Source organism: Pseudonaja textilis, chromosome 7 (assembly GCF_049901715.1).
Source record: "Pseudonaja textilis isolate UNSWEBS1 chromosome 7, rPseTex1.2, whole genome shotgun sequence".
Classification (NCBI taxonomy): domain Eukaryota; kingdom Metazoa; phylum Chordata; class Lepidosauria; order Squamata; family Elapidae; genus Pseudonaja; species Pseudonaja textilis.
In genome coordinates, this window is record NC_141996.1 from 57,748,388 (window position 1) to 57,765,029 (window position 16,642).

At 37.9% G+C, this 16,642-nt stretch overlaps 1 protein-coding gene across 6 annotated transcripts in view; it reads left to right on the top strand.

Annotated features, from left to right (window-relative positions):
• MED14 (mediator complex subunit 14) overlaps window positions 1–16,642 on the top strand; it is a 105,721-nt gene that overhangs the window by 38,608 nt on the left and 50,471 nt on the right. For all 6 annotated transcript variants that reach the window (XM_026713682.2, XM_087937748.1, XM_087937749.1 and 3 more), the window contains exons 12-18: window positions 2,637–2,715; window positions 6,684–6,843; window positions 10,358–10,552; window positions 11,504–11,638; window positions 13,013–13,089; window positions 14,856–15,016; window positions 15,100–15,246. In XM_026713682.2, coding sequence (XP_026569467.1) covers window positions 2,637–2,715; window positions 6,684–6,843; window positions 10,358–10,552; window positions 11,504–11,638; window positions 13,013–13,089; window positions 14,856–15,016; window positions 15,100–15,246 — 954 coding nt within the window. The remainder of the gene's footprint in view (window positions 1–2,636; window positions 2,716–6,683; window positions 6,844–10,357; window positions 10,553–11,503; window positions 11,639–13,012; window positions 13,090–14,855; window positions 15,017–15,099; window positions 15,247–16,642) is intronic.

Consider the following 16,642-nt stretch of genomic DNA (forward strand, 5'->3'; position numbering starts at 1 on the left):
CTGTTTCCTGGCTGTATTACTAAGTGGCCAAGTATCTCAGCTGCTATGCAATATTTTTGATGTTTTTAATCATTGTTATTTATTTTAAAATGTTTTACTATCTTAATTGTAGCGTATTTTTTAGATTGTAAGCTGCCCAGAATCATAGACTGAGATGGGTGGCTATAGAAATTGAATATCAATTTACTCAGTGGTGGGATTCAAATAATTTAACAACTACTTCTCTGCAGGCATGGCTTGGTGGTCATGTGTGGCTTGATGGTCATGTGACTGGGCAGGCGTGGCTTGGTGGTCATGTGAATGGGTGGGCAAGGCCAATTCAACATCACTCACATTGAGGGGCGCATCGCTTCTCCCAGCCTTTCCTTCCCATGCCTGGCCCCGCCTCAACCTCCAATCCCAGCCAGTCCTTGTCACACCCGGCCTTGGGTCTCCCTGACTTACAACTACAGTTGAGCCCAAAATTTATGTTGTTAAGTGAGAAATTTATAAAGTGAATTTTGCACATTTCATGACTTTTCTTGCCACATTTGTTAAGTGAATCACTGCATTTAAGTTCATAACATAGCTGTTAAGTGAATCTGGCCTCCCCATTGATTTTGCTCATCAGAAGGTTGCAAAAGGGGATCACATGACCCTATAACCATCATAAATGTGAGACAGTTGTCAACTATCTTAATTTTTATCGCATGACATGGGAATGCTGCAATGGTCATCAGTGTGAAAAATGGTCATAAGTTACTTTTTCAGTGCCATTGTCACTAAATGAACAGTTATAAGTCAAGGATTACCTATACAAAAATTTAAAAAGCTGCTTTGCTTGCAAAAAGCTGCCCTAAATACCAATCATTAGATTAAAATGGGGGAATACACACTGAAGTTCAATGAGTCACAGTCATCATGGAAACCTAAACCATTCAGTCTGAATACTTTACTTTTTATTAGCAATACCTGCAACTTGGAGTTACAAATCAAGCTGGGTGCCAGAGCACCTTGAGGAATTAAAATAGTTAAAATGCAATGATAACTATCAGTAGCCAACTCTTGCTCATAAAGAGTTTAGCAGGGGCTGCCACAAAGAGGAGGGATTCAAGCTATTCTCCAAAGCACATGAGGCTAGGACAAGAAACAATGGGTGGAAACTAATCAAGGAGAGAAGCCACTTAGAACTAAGGAGAAATTTCCTGACAGAACAATCAGTGTAACAACTTGCCTCCAGAAATTGTGGGATTGCCCCCTCCCACCCTTAATTGGGGATGGAGGAAGCAAGGAGCGGTTTCAGCCATGATGCCACTTGGGAGGGGATTCAGCCATGTTGGAAGTACATACCAAAAGGACAGTGCCAGGAACCACTAAAGCAGTGTAAAAAGCTTTAAAAAACCCATCTCCTTTTAAAAAAGCCAAGCCCCTGAATAAAGGGGAAAAAAACCCTAGGGAATCCATTCAGGCTACAGAAAGTCTGAGCGTATTGCCAAGAACCATTAACAGATGTTACAATGTAACAGCTGTAACTGCAGAGGCAGTTTCTGAAAACAAGCAATAAAGAGAAGCAGGATTAGACTAGAAACAATGCACAGAGGCAGACTAGAATGTCTCCTTCCTGACAGGATTAACTCCTTAAGGTGGGGGAAAACAAAAGGCTGCTGGAAAGAGATTTCTTCCAACAGCTGGTTCTCCGAATTGCTCAGAAAATTAACAACTGGTTCTCCCAAACTGGTGAAAACCTGCTGAATTCCACCACTGAATTTATTTCATATAAAACAGATGAATGCAAAACATTTGGTTAAGAACCACACAGAATCTTTGTGTTATATTTTGTAGTATTATAGGAGTCTGAATGTAATACAAATGAAACAGAATCATATTTTGTTTTAATTGGATTATAATAAAAATAGGATATAATTGATATTTTTACTTCCATAGAGTAAATACTCTCCTTGAGTGGGATTGCGGGGGCGGGCTTTAAAGAGGTCCACGCAGTCCTAATGCTATAGAATTTCAGTAAAGTTTACAAAGGAATAGCCTTCACTGATTTCTATGGCAAACTTTTGCCTCCTGTGATAGGATGACCGTGTCATGGTAATCCTCTCTTTAGTAACCTTCAGATTGGATTCCAGGAGGATGCTGTTAATTTAGAGGTTTTCAATTCGTGACCATTTTGTCCTGGTAAAACAAGGCTACTATAGACCTTCAAATACAGGCTTCTTTACTCCCACGCCCAATGAAAAATTCTGCATTTTAACATGCTCAATAGATTTGAAGAAGTGCTGCTTCTTGCATTATGCTATATTCATTAAATCTTCATAAGATTCATAAGATTTCTCCATGTACAATCCAATAGGAAAAATTCACTATTAGTTTACCAAATGATATTTCCCATTATTGTCACAAATATACTGTAATGATTGAATTGAATAAATTTGTATAGTTTTTATACTACTACTGTTTGATTAAAAAGTATTTGTCTTTTTGTAATATGTGCATTACTCTGGAATCCCTTCTGTATGGAGATTGATTTATGGGTTGTTTAAAATAACAGGGTCAACAAAAATCTATTTTGACTTAAAATCATGTATTTTATTTAAATATATGTAAAAATTATATTGTAAATAATAACTAATACCTTTTCTTTGTAGATCAGCAGATCCTGGATGATGTAGAGAAGTCCATCAATGATGATATGAAGCGTATTATTCCTTGGCTTCAGCAGCTCAAGTTAGTAAAAAGCAATACCAGGAAATGCACTTCTTTGTCGTAAAAACAATCTCACTTTTAGAATAATTTTCTATGATCTCTACTTTGGCTGCTTGTTAGTAACTGCAACAGGGGAGCTTTGTTGTTTTTTTGAAAGGATTAGATCTATAACTCCTAACATGTTGAACAGCATAGATTTTTATTAGCAAAGATCTAGAAAAGTCACTTTTCTTTTGTTTAATATACAGGTAAAACTCAAAAAATTAGAATATCATGCAAAAGTTCATTTATTTCAGTAATGCAACTTAAAAGGTGAAACTAATATATGAGATAGACTCATTACATGCAAAGCAAGATAGTTCAAGCCGTGATGTGTCATAATTGAGATTATTATGTCTTATAGCTCATGAAAACCCGAAATCCACAATCTCAGAAAATTAGAATATTGTGAAAAAGTTCAATAGTCTAGGCTCAAAGTGTCCCACTCTAATCAACTAATTAAGCCATAATACTTGCAAAGGGTTCCTGAGCCTTTAAATGGTCTCTCAGTCTGGTTCAGTAGGAATCACAATCATGGGAAAGACTGCTGACCTGACAGTTGTGCAGAAAACCATCATTGGCACCCTCCATAAGGAGGGAAAGCCTCAAAAGGTAATTGCAAAAAGAAGTTGAATGTTCCCAAAGTGCTGTATCAAAGCACATTAATAGAAAGTTATGTGGAAGGGAAAAGTAGGGAAGAAAAAGGTGCACAAGCAGCAGGGATGATTGCAGCCTGGAAAGGATTGTCAGGAAAAGGCCATTAAAAAGTGTTGGGGGCTTTCACAAGGAGTGGACTGGGGCTGGAGTCAGAGCATCAAGAGCCACCACACATAGACGGATCCTGGACATGGGCTTCAAATGTTATATTCCTCTTGTCAAGCTGCTCCTGAACAACGAACAACGTCAGAAGCATCTTACCTTGGCTAAAGAAAAACAGAACTGTTCTGTTGCTCAGTGGTCAAAAGTCCTCTTTTCTGATGAGAGCAACTTTGGCATCTCATTTGGAAACCAAGGACCCAGAGTCTGGAGGAAGAATGGAGAGGCACACACTGCAAGATACTTGAAGTCCAGTGTGAAGTTTCCAGTCTATGTTGATTTGGGGAGCCATGTCATCTGCTGGTGTTGGTCCACTCTGCTTCATTAAGTCCAGGGTCAATGCAGCCTTCTACCAGGAGATTTTGGAGCACTTCATGCTTCCTTCTGCAGATGAGCTTTATGGGGATGCTGACTTGATTTTCCAGCAGGACTTGGCACCTGCCCACACTGCCAAAAGCAGCAAAACCTGATTCAGTGACCATGGGATTACTGTGCTTGATTGGCCAGCAAACTCGCCTGACCTGAACCTCATAGAGAATCTATGGGGCATTGCCAAGAGAAAGATGAGAGACATGAGACCGAACAATGCAGAAGAGCTGAAGGCCGCTATTGAAGCATCCTGGTCTTCCATAACACCTCAGCAGTGCCATGGGCTGATAGCTTCCATGCCACACTGCATTGAGACAGTAATTGCTGCAAAAGGGGTCCAAACCAAGTACTGAGTACATATGCACGCTTATACTTTTCAGAGGTCCGATATTGTTCTAAAACAAATCCTTATTTTATTGATTGCATGTAATGTTCTAATTTTCTGAGATTGTGGATTTGGGGTTTTCATGAGCTATAAGCTATAATCATCACAATTATGACAAATCATAGCTTGAACTAGCTTTGCATGTAATGAGTCTATCCCATATATTAGTTTCACCTTTTAAGTTGCATTACTGAAATAAATGAACTTTTGCACAATATTCTAATTTTTCGAGTTTCACCTGTAATCTTGATTGGTCAACATGAATTCTGGTTAAAGACTTCTTGATTCCTGAACACTATTGGGATCAGTTAAATATTGCCATGTGTATCTGAAATGCAAAGTTGAGTATTTAATAATAACGTGGAGTATTTAATAATGCACATTCATTTGCCAGTTTCAAGCTGCTAATCTAGTAATTACTAGTGTAATAATAATTCTGCTTATGGATCAAAACTCGTTAAGAAACAAAAGAATAAATAAACTGATCTTAAAGTAGAAAAGAGAGTTCCAAATTTCATCTCAAGTATAAACAAGTTTGGTAGTTTTTCACCCTGTATAAGCTTACAGACATATATATCTTATTCTCACAACCCACCACTTATCTATAAACAAATTGATATGACTTTTCAATCCTGGTGTCAGCAAAAGGTCCATAAAGAATTGCCAGAACTTTACAAAATTTTACATTTTTATTTTAACCTTGATCAAATAAACCAACTTTATATTTCTTCCTTTTACTTCTGAAAATCTTAATCTTTAATTCATTCAAATATTGTTGTAGAATTTGATCCATTGCTAGGGTTTCTTCAAGTCCCTTTTGTAACTCTAGTAACAGGACACTATCCTGGTCATTGTCTTGGTATCATTTGTATTTTTCCTTTGATTTTTAAAACCTCAGCTAGCTTTTTTTTTCAATATTCCGTAAAAAGTCCTTATCCAGATCATTATCTTGACCTTCCACTTTTATTTGCACTTTAAATGCCTTCTCTATCTTGTAATCTACACTTTTAAAAATCCATTATTTCTGATTTTACAGTTTCACATCTGTTATCTCTTCATTAACATCTTTGGACAGTCTGTCCATACAAGCAATCATCATTACTGATGTTGATATTGTAGTTACTAAATTCTGGCCTCATTTTTCAACAATCTTTAATATTTCAAATATTACAGCATTTTGTTTCATTTTGTAATTTCCAGTACTAATAAAATGCATGTTTACACTTTTTTTCTTTTTTCTTTCTTTTGTTCCCTCTAGTATTCAACTGAAATAACAAAGTCTCTAATCTTTGTTATGACCTACCTACAAAAAATAATTCTGGTTCCTACTATATTTTATATAGTTAGTTCCAAAATCCAAAAAGATTTTTTTTCAATATTCCAAATTTGTCCGGCCCTTAATTTGTTTATAATTTTCTTAGTTCAAAATCTTATTTAACTTTCTGCCATTTATTTCAAGTTCTTTAAGTTCTTAAACTTACAGTTAATTTTTCTTTTGTTCAGAAATAAACATAGACGCACCAGGTGGCTTTTCAGGACTGCTGATTCAAAGACTATAGTAACTTTAAGATACTTAGATAAATAATTTCTGAAGGTGATCAGAAAGCCAGATTAGTAAACTCAAGTGTTCTTTAAAAGGCTTTGCTGCAGTTGTGAGCTTGATGACTGATTCTCTCATCTCTCAGTGTTCAGATCCATAGAAGATTGTTGTCCTGCAATATCCTTACAAAGATCTCCCACCTGGAGTACATGTGAGCGATCTCCTTTCCCCTCTTTGTCCAGAGAAGTTAAAAAGAACTGGTTCTTTGGAACTTTGCCCAAGTTGCCATCTCCACTGTCCTGGAGATATGTTTAGGTCACCATGACTCACAAGTTGCAGCCAGACTTCATTAACAAATTAACTTATAAATTTACTCTTACATGAATTTTTATGTACATGTGTACACATACCCACATACATGAGTATATGTATACTCTGTGTGTGTATGTAGGCCAGTTTGATATACTGGCTAGAGTGACGCCCTAGAACTCAGGAGAATGTGAGTTCTAGGCCTCCCTTAGGCATGAAAGCCAGCTGGGGACTTGATCTGGTCACACCATCTCAGCCCAACTTACCTCACAGGGTTGTAGTGGGGAAAATGGGAGGCAAGTATACAGGTATGTTTGCCATCTTGAGTTACATATAAAAAGATGGGATAAAAACACTATCAGTGTTTTCTTGGATGTGTATCTAAATACAGGAATTTGTACAGTGGCTTTGAAAACGTTGCTTTTTAGTTGGAAGTTCTTATCCTCATAGTTGAAGCCAACACTATACAGTAAATAAACTTTGTTCCAATGAATACTATTATTCTTGCATGTTCTGTTGTGTTCACTTTAGGTTTTGGCTTGGGCAGCAGCGTTGCAAACAATCAATAAAACATTTGCCTACAGTTAGCTGTGAAACATTACAGCTAGTTAACCATGCTACTCATCCTGTGGGAAATCTTTCCAGCCACAAACTTTTCATTAAGCTTACCCGACTTCCACAGTATTACATTGTAAGTAAATGAGATTTCATCATAAGAATGTGGTCCTCTGAATAAAAAATCATAAGTTTTTGTAATGTGAAGAATGAATTAGGATAGGATCAGTGTGATGGCTTAATATGATGAAATAGTTGCTCCATTAAAATGCAGACAGAAAGTTAACTGGCCACTTACATGGAAGGAAGGCAGCTAGGAAAGAGAACTTGGAGAGGTTTAGTGAAAAGAGAAAGATTGCACAAATGGAGATGGTAAAAAGGAAAGAAAAATGATGTAACACGGTGCTTCCCAAAACCTGGATAAATTAGTCAAAATTGGGTAAAAATGATTTTTCTTTGAGTAACGGCATATAAACCCATTATCCAATCATAATAGGATCATTTAAATTGATTTAAATATTTTACCTTTTTTGCTAAGCAGTTGTGGGGTAACGAAGGAAAATGTTTCAGAAGCATTGATGTATCTAGTAAATACAGGTAACCCCCGGGTTATGATGGGTCCCTTAGTGAACCTTCGAATTTACATGATAAGCGTCCCCTACCGTTTGCGAACAAGGCACAAAACTACGAATCTTGCAGCACCACAGCAATTGTTTGACCTTACAAACAACCGCAGAGTGTCTGCAACATTTGTCCTGCACATTGTCGGCCAAATGGAGCTTCTGAGGGTCGGTCCCATCCCTCAGAAGCCCCTATGGGCATCCAGAGGCCTTCCCCGGCCACTTGCTTCTGAGGGGCAAATCCAGCACCTGGAAACTCCATTTCAGCCTGCAACAGCCCTGGGGGAGACCCACAGAGGGCCAAACGGAGCCTCAGAGGGCTGAATCCAGCTCCCAAAGGCTTCATTTCGGCCAGCAATCTATGAGGAGACTGCTTGATAGATCTTCACAATGTAAGTGACCTGGCGTGGCAGGTTGGGGGGGAAGCAATTGTGGGGAGCATGTGGTATTCGATTAGCAAATGCATAGGCGAAAGGAGGGAGTGATCTCATTCAAGGTACAAGATTCACTTCCATGAATCCTTGGGTTATGAATGGAATGGGCAGGCTGCATTGCATTTGTAAATTGAGAACTACCTGTATAAAGCAAAAGAAAGGTAATAACGTGACACCCTTTGTGACAATCATTAAAGAGTTAAACAATCATTCTGTAATAAAACCATAAGATGTTTTGAGGGTATATCTATTTGACAGAACCCAGCTTACATCCTATGCTTCCTGTTCATGCAGTGTTATTTTAAATAAAAACTTAATTGCCAGTGATTACTTTCTGTAAATAAATGAGAGACAGTATATCATAATCCTTTTCTACATCTAAGATACTAAAGTATCATAACAAATAACAAAGGTATTAATATAACATTGAATCTCAATATAAGTCATTAATTTACTTCTTTTGGTGGAAATGAGATTTTGAAAAATATTTATATCCCAAATTTTCTAATTGTTGCCCAGTTAAATTCAGGTTTCATCATGCTTATTGCTTTAATATAAAGGTGTTTGCAGCTTTTAATTAATTATGTCTTTGAGCCACTGGATTTCTACAATAAAAAAGGTAGCAGTCTATAAGACCAGGAGCCAGCAGATGTCTATGTTCTTTGTTGAATGACAGGAGGATTTCATGGAAACCTAAATATATATATTTTGAGTAGAATACAAAGTGTTACACAATTTAAATATTGCATAACCATTTTAAAAGATGCTTGTGTGAAAACTGAAAAAGGAAAATATATGCAGTTGTGGAATATGCCAAAAGTTACTTCAGTAAGAGTTTTCATGATTCTTATAATACTTTGATTACTTTTTATAACATCATTAGGGACCAGAATTGGCAGAAGTTAAACTTGCTTCAAGGATATTAACTGGCCAAGTAAATAGGATGCTCAGTGAATGATATCTTGACTAAGCCTTAAGAAGGTTATTTTTATGACATTGGTTTTTATGTGTATGATTCTAGATTTTTAAATTTGTATTTTTTTAATTAGCAGTAAATCTTACATTTTAGAATGCTCACTCATGTCAGTTTCAAAGTGTATTACCGTATATACTCGAGTATAAGTCAACCCGAATATAAGCCGAGGCACCTAATTTTGCCACAAAAAATGGGAAAACTTATTGACTCGAGTATAAGCCGAGTTTTTCAGCACATTTTTTGTGCTGAAAAAAACCCCCTCGGCTTATACTCGTGAGATTCCCTCTGAAAAAAAAAATGGTGTGGAGCTCCGGAGCTGGGCAGCCGCTTCCCTGCTTCCGTGTTTCCTTTGCAACTTGTAAGCATGGGGGTAATCGGAAGCAGAAAAGTTCTTGCATGAGGATGTAAGAAAACAACGCGAGCCGCTGCGACTACGTCCTCCTCCCCCTCCTCCTCCCGAGTGGACTGAAAGCAGCTAGGGCTGAGGAAATGAAGCCACCTCGGCTCGCGTTGTTTTCTGAGCCTAGAGCCAGGGCGCTTTCATTGCACGGCAGAGCTTCTTGTTTCAGGAAACACTGGGCGTCATTGCTGCCCCCTGAGGGGAGGGCGATTCTGGGCTGCGCGATTGGGGGACTTCGTGGCTTTGGGTGGGTGGGTGGGAGCGAGGACGGACGGAGTCCGCAAAGCGGGGCTTGCCTGCCCTTGCTGGCTGCCTCTGCTTTCTTAGGGGCGGGGAAGGGGGCTCATCTGGACCAAGGGTGAGTCTTCCCCTCAGTTTCCCCTGAAGGATCTTCCGTCGCTTTTGCCTTCTCCCTATGTCTTCCCTCTGTTAAAATCCCCCCCACACACACTTATTTTCAGGCGGATAGATTTCGTGTCTGAGCATTCTCACATGACGGTGGGACTTCCCCCCCCCCAAAAAACAGTTAAGTAAAGAAAAAACAATACATCCTCATGCAAGAACTTTTCTGCTTCCGATTACCCCCATGCTTACAAGTTGCAAAGGAAACACGGAAGCAGGGAAGCGGCTGCCCAGCTCCGGAGCTCCACACCATTTTTTTTTTTCAGAGGGAATCTGACTCTAGTATAAGCCGAAGGGGTTTTTTTCAGCACAAAAAATGTGCTGAAAAACTCGGCTTATACTTGAGTATATACGGTAACATAAAACATTGGAATAGAATACATATTGAGTACTGTTGAAGAATTTACAATCTTAAGCCCAAATATTTTTAATACAATCTGCTTCATTGATTTGAAGCAAAAACAATTGATTTGCTTTTTCTTCAGTTATGTAAAAAAAGATTTCAAAAAATAATTGCTGACTACATTGTAAATATATCATTTGATATGGTATGTAGTTTGCTGTATTTGTGATAATATTCATATATTGAAATTTAAATTTAGTTTTATTTGGATGCATTGATATCAGTAAAACTCAACTTAGTCTTAACCTAACTTAAATCTAATTTATTTCAGTATGATTTGCTCTGAGTAAATTAAATCCAAATTTCTATGATGTTGGTTTAGAAAATCTGGATTTCTTTGAGGTTTGTATTAATTATGATGATATATTAACTTGGAGTATATTTCCAAGCTTAGTGTGACTTTTCAACATTCTAGGTAGTGGAAATGTTTGATGTTCCCAATAATCCCACACAAGTAGAATACAAATACTACTTTCTTTCTGTGAGTTATGCTGAAGGAGATGATAGCCTTGCTACTGCAGTTTTGCTCCAACAATATAAGCCAAATATTGAAGAATTGGTTTTGGATACAAAAAGAGGCAAGCAAGCAAAAAGTGGCGCAAAACGCAAGGTATGGATTTGATCACTCGCCTTTACTACTTTCAGTGGATAAGAGATAATTTATTTCTCTTAGCTGAAAATAAAAGGCTGAATAGTGCAACATTTTGCTTAATTAGATAAATGAATAGTTTACGATGACAAAGAATAAATCTGCTAAACTGTATATTTCTTGTACTGAGACAAAACAGAAAATGTGTTTGAAGTAGCATCTCATGTAATTATTATTATATGAGATAATATTTAAGATGCTGCTTCAAACATATTTTCTATTTATTGTTGACTATATTTCTAGTGTCTGCCATTTTGCACTTTTTAAACAGAAGTTAATACTTTCTTTATAAAAATGTACTTTCGGGTTATTTTTAGTACTATATGCATGTATAAAAACTTATAATTGATTAGAACAGTTTACACTCTAAGTGCTGCAAGCTTACTTGTAAAGTTCTTTCTAATATACTCAAACTCAAAATGAGCACAATTGAATTGACATTTAAATTAATGTTTAATATTTGTTTCCAAGTACAGTGGAACCTTGGATCACAACTGTAATCCGTTACAGGACTTTGATCGCAACCTGATTTGGTCATGACCGGAAGCACTACTGACTGCGTATGCGCAGACAAAAAAAAGGTGCCAAAGGGGAATTGCCACAATAAGGAAAATCGCTGCGGCTGTGTTTGGTTGCCACCTGAAGATGTCTTCGTGATCAGAAGCAATTTTTTTAAAAAATTTTGGTTGTCACTTGATTTGGTCGTGGACAGAAGCATTTATGACCCGAGGCTCCACTGTAGCTGCACATATAGAAGTAGAGTCGAAATATAGTGGGCATGAATTCTGAATAGTTTATATGAAACAGCTGAATTTCCTACTATGATGTCTACTACTTATGATTTAGATTTTGTTTTTCCTTTGTGTTTGAAAGAATGTGTATCTTTTAAAATATTTTTCTGCTCTTTCGTAGTTGTCTAATGAACTGGGTCCTACAGAATCCAAAAAACCAAAACAGTCTGGAGAAATATGTGCATTCAATAAAGTTTTAGCTCATATTGTAGCAATGTGTGATACAAATATGCCCTTTATAGGACTCCGTATGGAGGTAAGTAACAAATAGTTTTTGCTGAATTGGAACATTTACAACAGGGATTGTCTATGAAGTACCTAACTTAAAAAATAGGAAGAAATAAGATTGGCCTGTCATTTATTATTAAACCATAATATAATTTAACTGTTGGATATAGTATAATATGGAATCCAAACTTGACAGTAAATCAGGCCATAGTGGCTTGATAAACAAAAAATCTTTGTTCAGTATTTTACGTCAATAAGGTTACAGCAGTTGTGACATGAGATGAAAGAGACCCTTGACCTACACTTCTTAAATATGCTATCTATTGGTTTAAGCAAAGATTTAGGTTTTGATAAGAATGTGAAGTAATTAAACACAGACTAAGGGCATGTGTTTGTGTGTGTGAGAGAAAGAGTAGATAATTGATTACAACATGATTGAAAAAGGAATCTAACTTCTGCCCAACCTTTATCAGCTGTTGCCATTGGAAACAGTTGTGCTTTTTTCTGTGTAATGAAGTAACATGCTATATCTATCTATCTATCTATCTATCTATCTATCTATCTATCTATCTATCTATCATCTATCCATCTATCCATCCATCCACCCACCCACCCACCCACCCACCCACCCACCCACCCACCCACCCACCTATCTATCTATCTATCTATCTATCTATCTATCTATCTATCTATCTATCTATCTATCATCTATTGTATTTTTGTTCTCACCTATTGCTGCATCCATGTGTGTATGTGTGCATACAGGAAAGCCTACCCTGAGTCATAGGATTGAGATTTTGGGTCTTCGAGTGGAGGAGTCACCAGTATTCCAAGCTATTGCCCAATTACTTCTCCCATAGGGAACTGTTGAGAGAACAGGGGGAGGGATTTCTTCTTAACCCCCAGTCTGACCTAGCCTATTTTTTAAAGTCTGTCTTGGTGGTTTGTCCCTCCACACAATGAATATACCCTATCACAATTCAATAACCACTGTTCCTTTTCATTGTGCCTTTGTTTAGGTGCCCATCTGACTACATTAGCCTTCTTCGATATAATATTGTCTCATATTATAAATATTGTAGATGTTAAATGTTAGGTAACTATTTTATCCTATAGAGAATAAAATACAAAATTTAACATTGTCCCTTATGTGCATTATTTATGGTTTTATGTGATTTTAGTATTGGTTAATTAATGTGCTGTAACAGAAGCAATTGCTTCACTCATTTTATGTGTAAAACGATTATGCGTTCTCTGGTTAGGTTTTATTTCTTTTTGTACTTACTATAAACCAAGCTGAAAGATTCATATATAATGTGACAAGTGATACTGTGTAGCTTGAATTTTAATTTGCTATGAAAATATAAACCTAAATATACTAAGTTTTTTTTTTTAATTTCAGTTATCCAGTTTGGAGATCCCACATCAAGGTGTCCAAATTGAAGGAGATGGTTTCAGTCATGCTATTCGTTTATTAAAGTAAAAAAATTAATGTAAAATTCCATTAATGCTTAGAATATTATATATGGATCAAAAGGAAATATTATATTTCAAAGAATCATTTTGGCATTATTTCCACATTAGTATTTATATTGTGAATTTGTTCCAATGATAATTGTACAGCAAAAAGCCCCATAAGAATGAAAGAGGGGAAAAAGAAAGGGAAACAAATGAGAGAGAGAGAAGGGAAAGAAAGAAAGAAAGAAAGAAAGAAAGAAAGAAAGAAAGAAAGAAAGAAAGAGGAAAGGAAAAAGAGGGAGACAAAGAGAGAAATGAGAGAAAAGGGAAGAAAAAGAGAAATGGGAAAATGATGGAGGGAGAGAATGAAAGAGAGGAAAAAGAGAAAAATAAGAGAGAGAAGGGGGAGAAGGAGAGAAATGAGAGAGCTGGAGGGAGAGAAGGGGGAAAGAAAGGAAGAAAGAAAAAGAAACGAGAGGGAGAGAGGGTGGAAAAAGAGAAAAACAAATGGGAGGGAGAGAGGAAGGGGGACACAGAGAGAGAGAGAGACCCATTTCCCACAGAAAATACCAGGAGCAACAAAACCGTGGGTAGGCATGTCTGGGGGGAGTCATGTGACTGGGTAGGAGTGGTGTTGAGTTGGCCACACCCACCCAGGCAGTCATTAGGGCACAGAACCCCTTACTAAAAAATTTGAAGCCCACCCCTGAGTAATACCTATACCTAAGTGCCAAGCTTGTATGCATGTTCTGTTTTCCTCAGGAAAAAAGAACAATATTCTTATTCTCTCCCTCCAGCTCTCTCTCATTTCTGTGTCCCTCTCCCCCTTCTCTCTGTCTCTTTCTCTCTCTCTCATATTTCTCTCTCTTCCTCTCATTCTCTCCTTCCATCATTTTCTCCTTTCTTTATCTCACCTGAGCCGACACGAAGGGGACCACGAAGTGGGCACTGAGCTGCCCACAAAAGATGCGGAATCGCAAATTTCATGTCGGCTCAGGAAGGAAGAGCAGCCGCTGCCGAATGCAATGAAGGAAGAGCTCTGGCTCTCCTGCGGAGCGCAGCCAGCTACTCACATGAGCGTGTAGTCGTGGCAGTGGGAGGAGGAGTCACCATTGCCGCTGCCACGATCCTGGGCCAGGAGGGTATCCTGCTTGTGTGTGTGTGCGCATGTACAAAAGAGAGAGAGAAGGGGAGAATTCTCTCTCTCCTCCCCCCTTGTGTGGTGGGAAGCGAAGGCTGCCTTACGCATAAATAGGGCCGCTTCACTCCTGCACTAAGGCTCTGGGACGGGGCGAGGTGGGTGGGGTCAGCCAGGAGTAGGATTTAGGGGCTCACCGAGCCCCACAGAGTCTTAGCTAGGGGAACCCCAGAGCCCCTGCGAGCTCCCAGCAGCCCACCCCTGGTATTACTCAAAGGTATTATTAAGCTTAATGACTTTCAAATTTTAGCTGGCCATTTTGACAGATTTTCATTTTTATATAAACACTACACAGGAAAGCTAATCTGAAGCTTTTCAAAAGGTTCCCAAAATTTAATTTTGTTTAGTAGGCTGCAAATTCTGTGTAAATTTCTTCTACTGTATATTGTAAGCATTAAAAAAACCAACCAGCTTGCATTAAAACTTCCAATTCTACCATATCTTATATATTAGTAGTCATAAATGCATTATTTAGATTGAAAAAAAACTAACTTGAATACTTGCATTTCTTAAATTGCATGCTTTCTTTCAGAGTTTGAAAGAATTAAATAAATCTCAATAAATTGTTGTATCTTGAACTTTTGCACAGAATTCCTCCATATAAGGGTATTTGTGAAGAGACCCAGAAGGCTCTGGATCGTTCTCTTCTTGATTGTACTTTCCGATTGCAAGGTAGAAATAACCGTACATGGGTGGCTGAATTGGTGTTTGCAAACTGCCCGCTTATCAGCACTTCTTCCAGGGAACAAGGTTAATTTCTCAATTGTTCTGCATATTGCCATTCCTCTTATACTTTCTGAGTATCAAATTGGCCTCTTCCTTTCATTTTGCAGGACCAACTCGTCATGTTTATCTGACATATGAAAACCAGTTGTCTGAACCAGTTGGTGGCCGAAAAGTGGTTGAGATGTTTCTGAATGACTGGAATAGCATTGCCCAATTATATGAATGTATGTTGGAGTTTGCTCGATCTTTACCAGGTATATAATGTCTTGTATACATTATATTCTTGTTCATTCTTGTATTGATATAAAAAAGAAGCAGGCCACTTTCTGTTGACCTATTAGCATATTTAGAAGGAGAGTGTCCTGTGAGCAGTCACACAGCCATGAAGCAACTAATGTATTCATAAAATGACTGCCAATAGAAGATATGGTCAGTTAGCAATACTTGATTTTTCAAAGACAGCCCAGTCCATTTTTAGCCCAGTGAAAATTTCTTTAACAATTTTAGTTATCTTGGTTGTTTTTATGAGAAGCAGATACTGTATGGGCAGACTTCCAAACAAAACACCACACTATAATGATTAACTTCTTTTATTTTCTGAAAATGCATTTGAGGTCCTCGTGAATCTTGAAGGTGTCCTTGAAAATAAAAAAATGTTTAGAAGCTGTTAGTTGTAGCAGGAGGTAACACCATTTCTTTTCTGAATTTGGAAGCTAAGCGTAATCAGACCTGGCTAATACTCAAAAGGGACATGTCTGAGGTATAGGCTAGACCACAGGTGTCAAGCTTGTGGTGTCACATTGCTGTCACGGGTTGGGTGGGGCCTGTGCGTGACGCATCCAGCCTGCAGGCCTCCAGTTTGACATCCTTGGGCTAGACTAAGAAAGTGAAAAGCTAAACAACTTATTTCATTGTCCTGCTGCCTAGAAAACTTAATCAATGTGCCTTTGAGTCATTGGGAATTTTACTGTACAGGAAGGGGATTATAACCTCTAGGAACTACTGTTTCGTTTTAAATTAAAAGAAACTAAATATCATTTAAAGGGCATCTACATTTTATTATTTTTCAGGAATCATTCCATTCAGGTTTTCAGATAGTTAATTGATCACTACTGTTAAAAACTTGGATCATTGTTTTATATGCTTAGAGTTCATTGTTTCAGATAGGATTATTTATTTGTTTGTTTAATTTATATTGCTGCCTATTTGCCCATGGCAACTCGAGGTGACTTACACAATGTAAAACCATATTTAAAACAAAAAACAAAAATAAAAAACAATAAAAACTAACAAAAAGAATCAAATAAATTAGTAAAGTATAATAGAATAAAAATTTTTTGGGGGGGGACCAACTCCATCCCCCACCCCGATGACAGCGGATCACACTAGCCATTTAATGGGCTCCATCCCTCTCTGGGTTCCCTAGGCCCGCTGACAAATCCAGGTCTTCAGTGCCTTTGGAAGAGTGCTAGAGTGGGGGCCATTCTAATCTCTGGGGGAATAATATTCCAGAGAGAGACACCATGGAGAAGGCTCTTGTTCTGGGTCCCACCAGGTGTATCTCCCTCAGTGATGGGACCTGCAACATTCCCTGCCTCCTCGCTCTAATGGGTCAGGTAGATGTGACTGGCAAGAGTCGTTCCTTCAGAT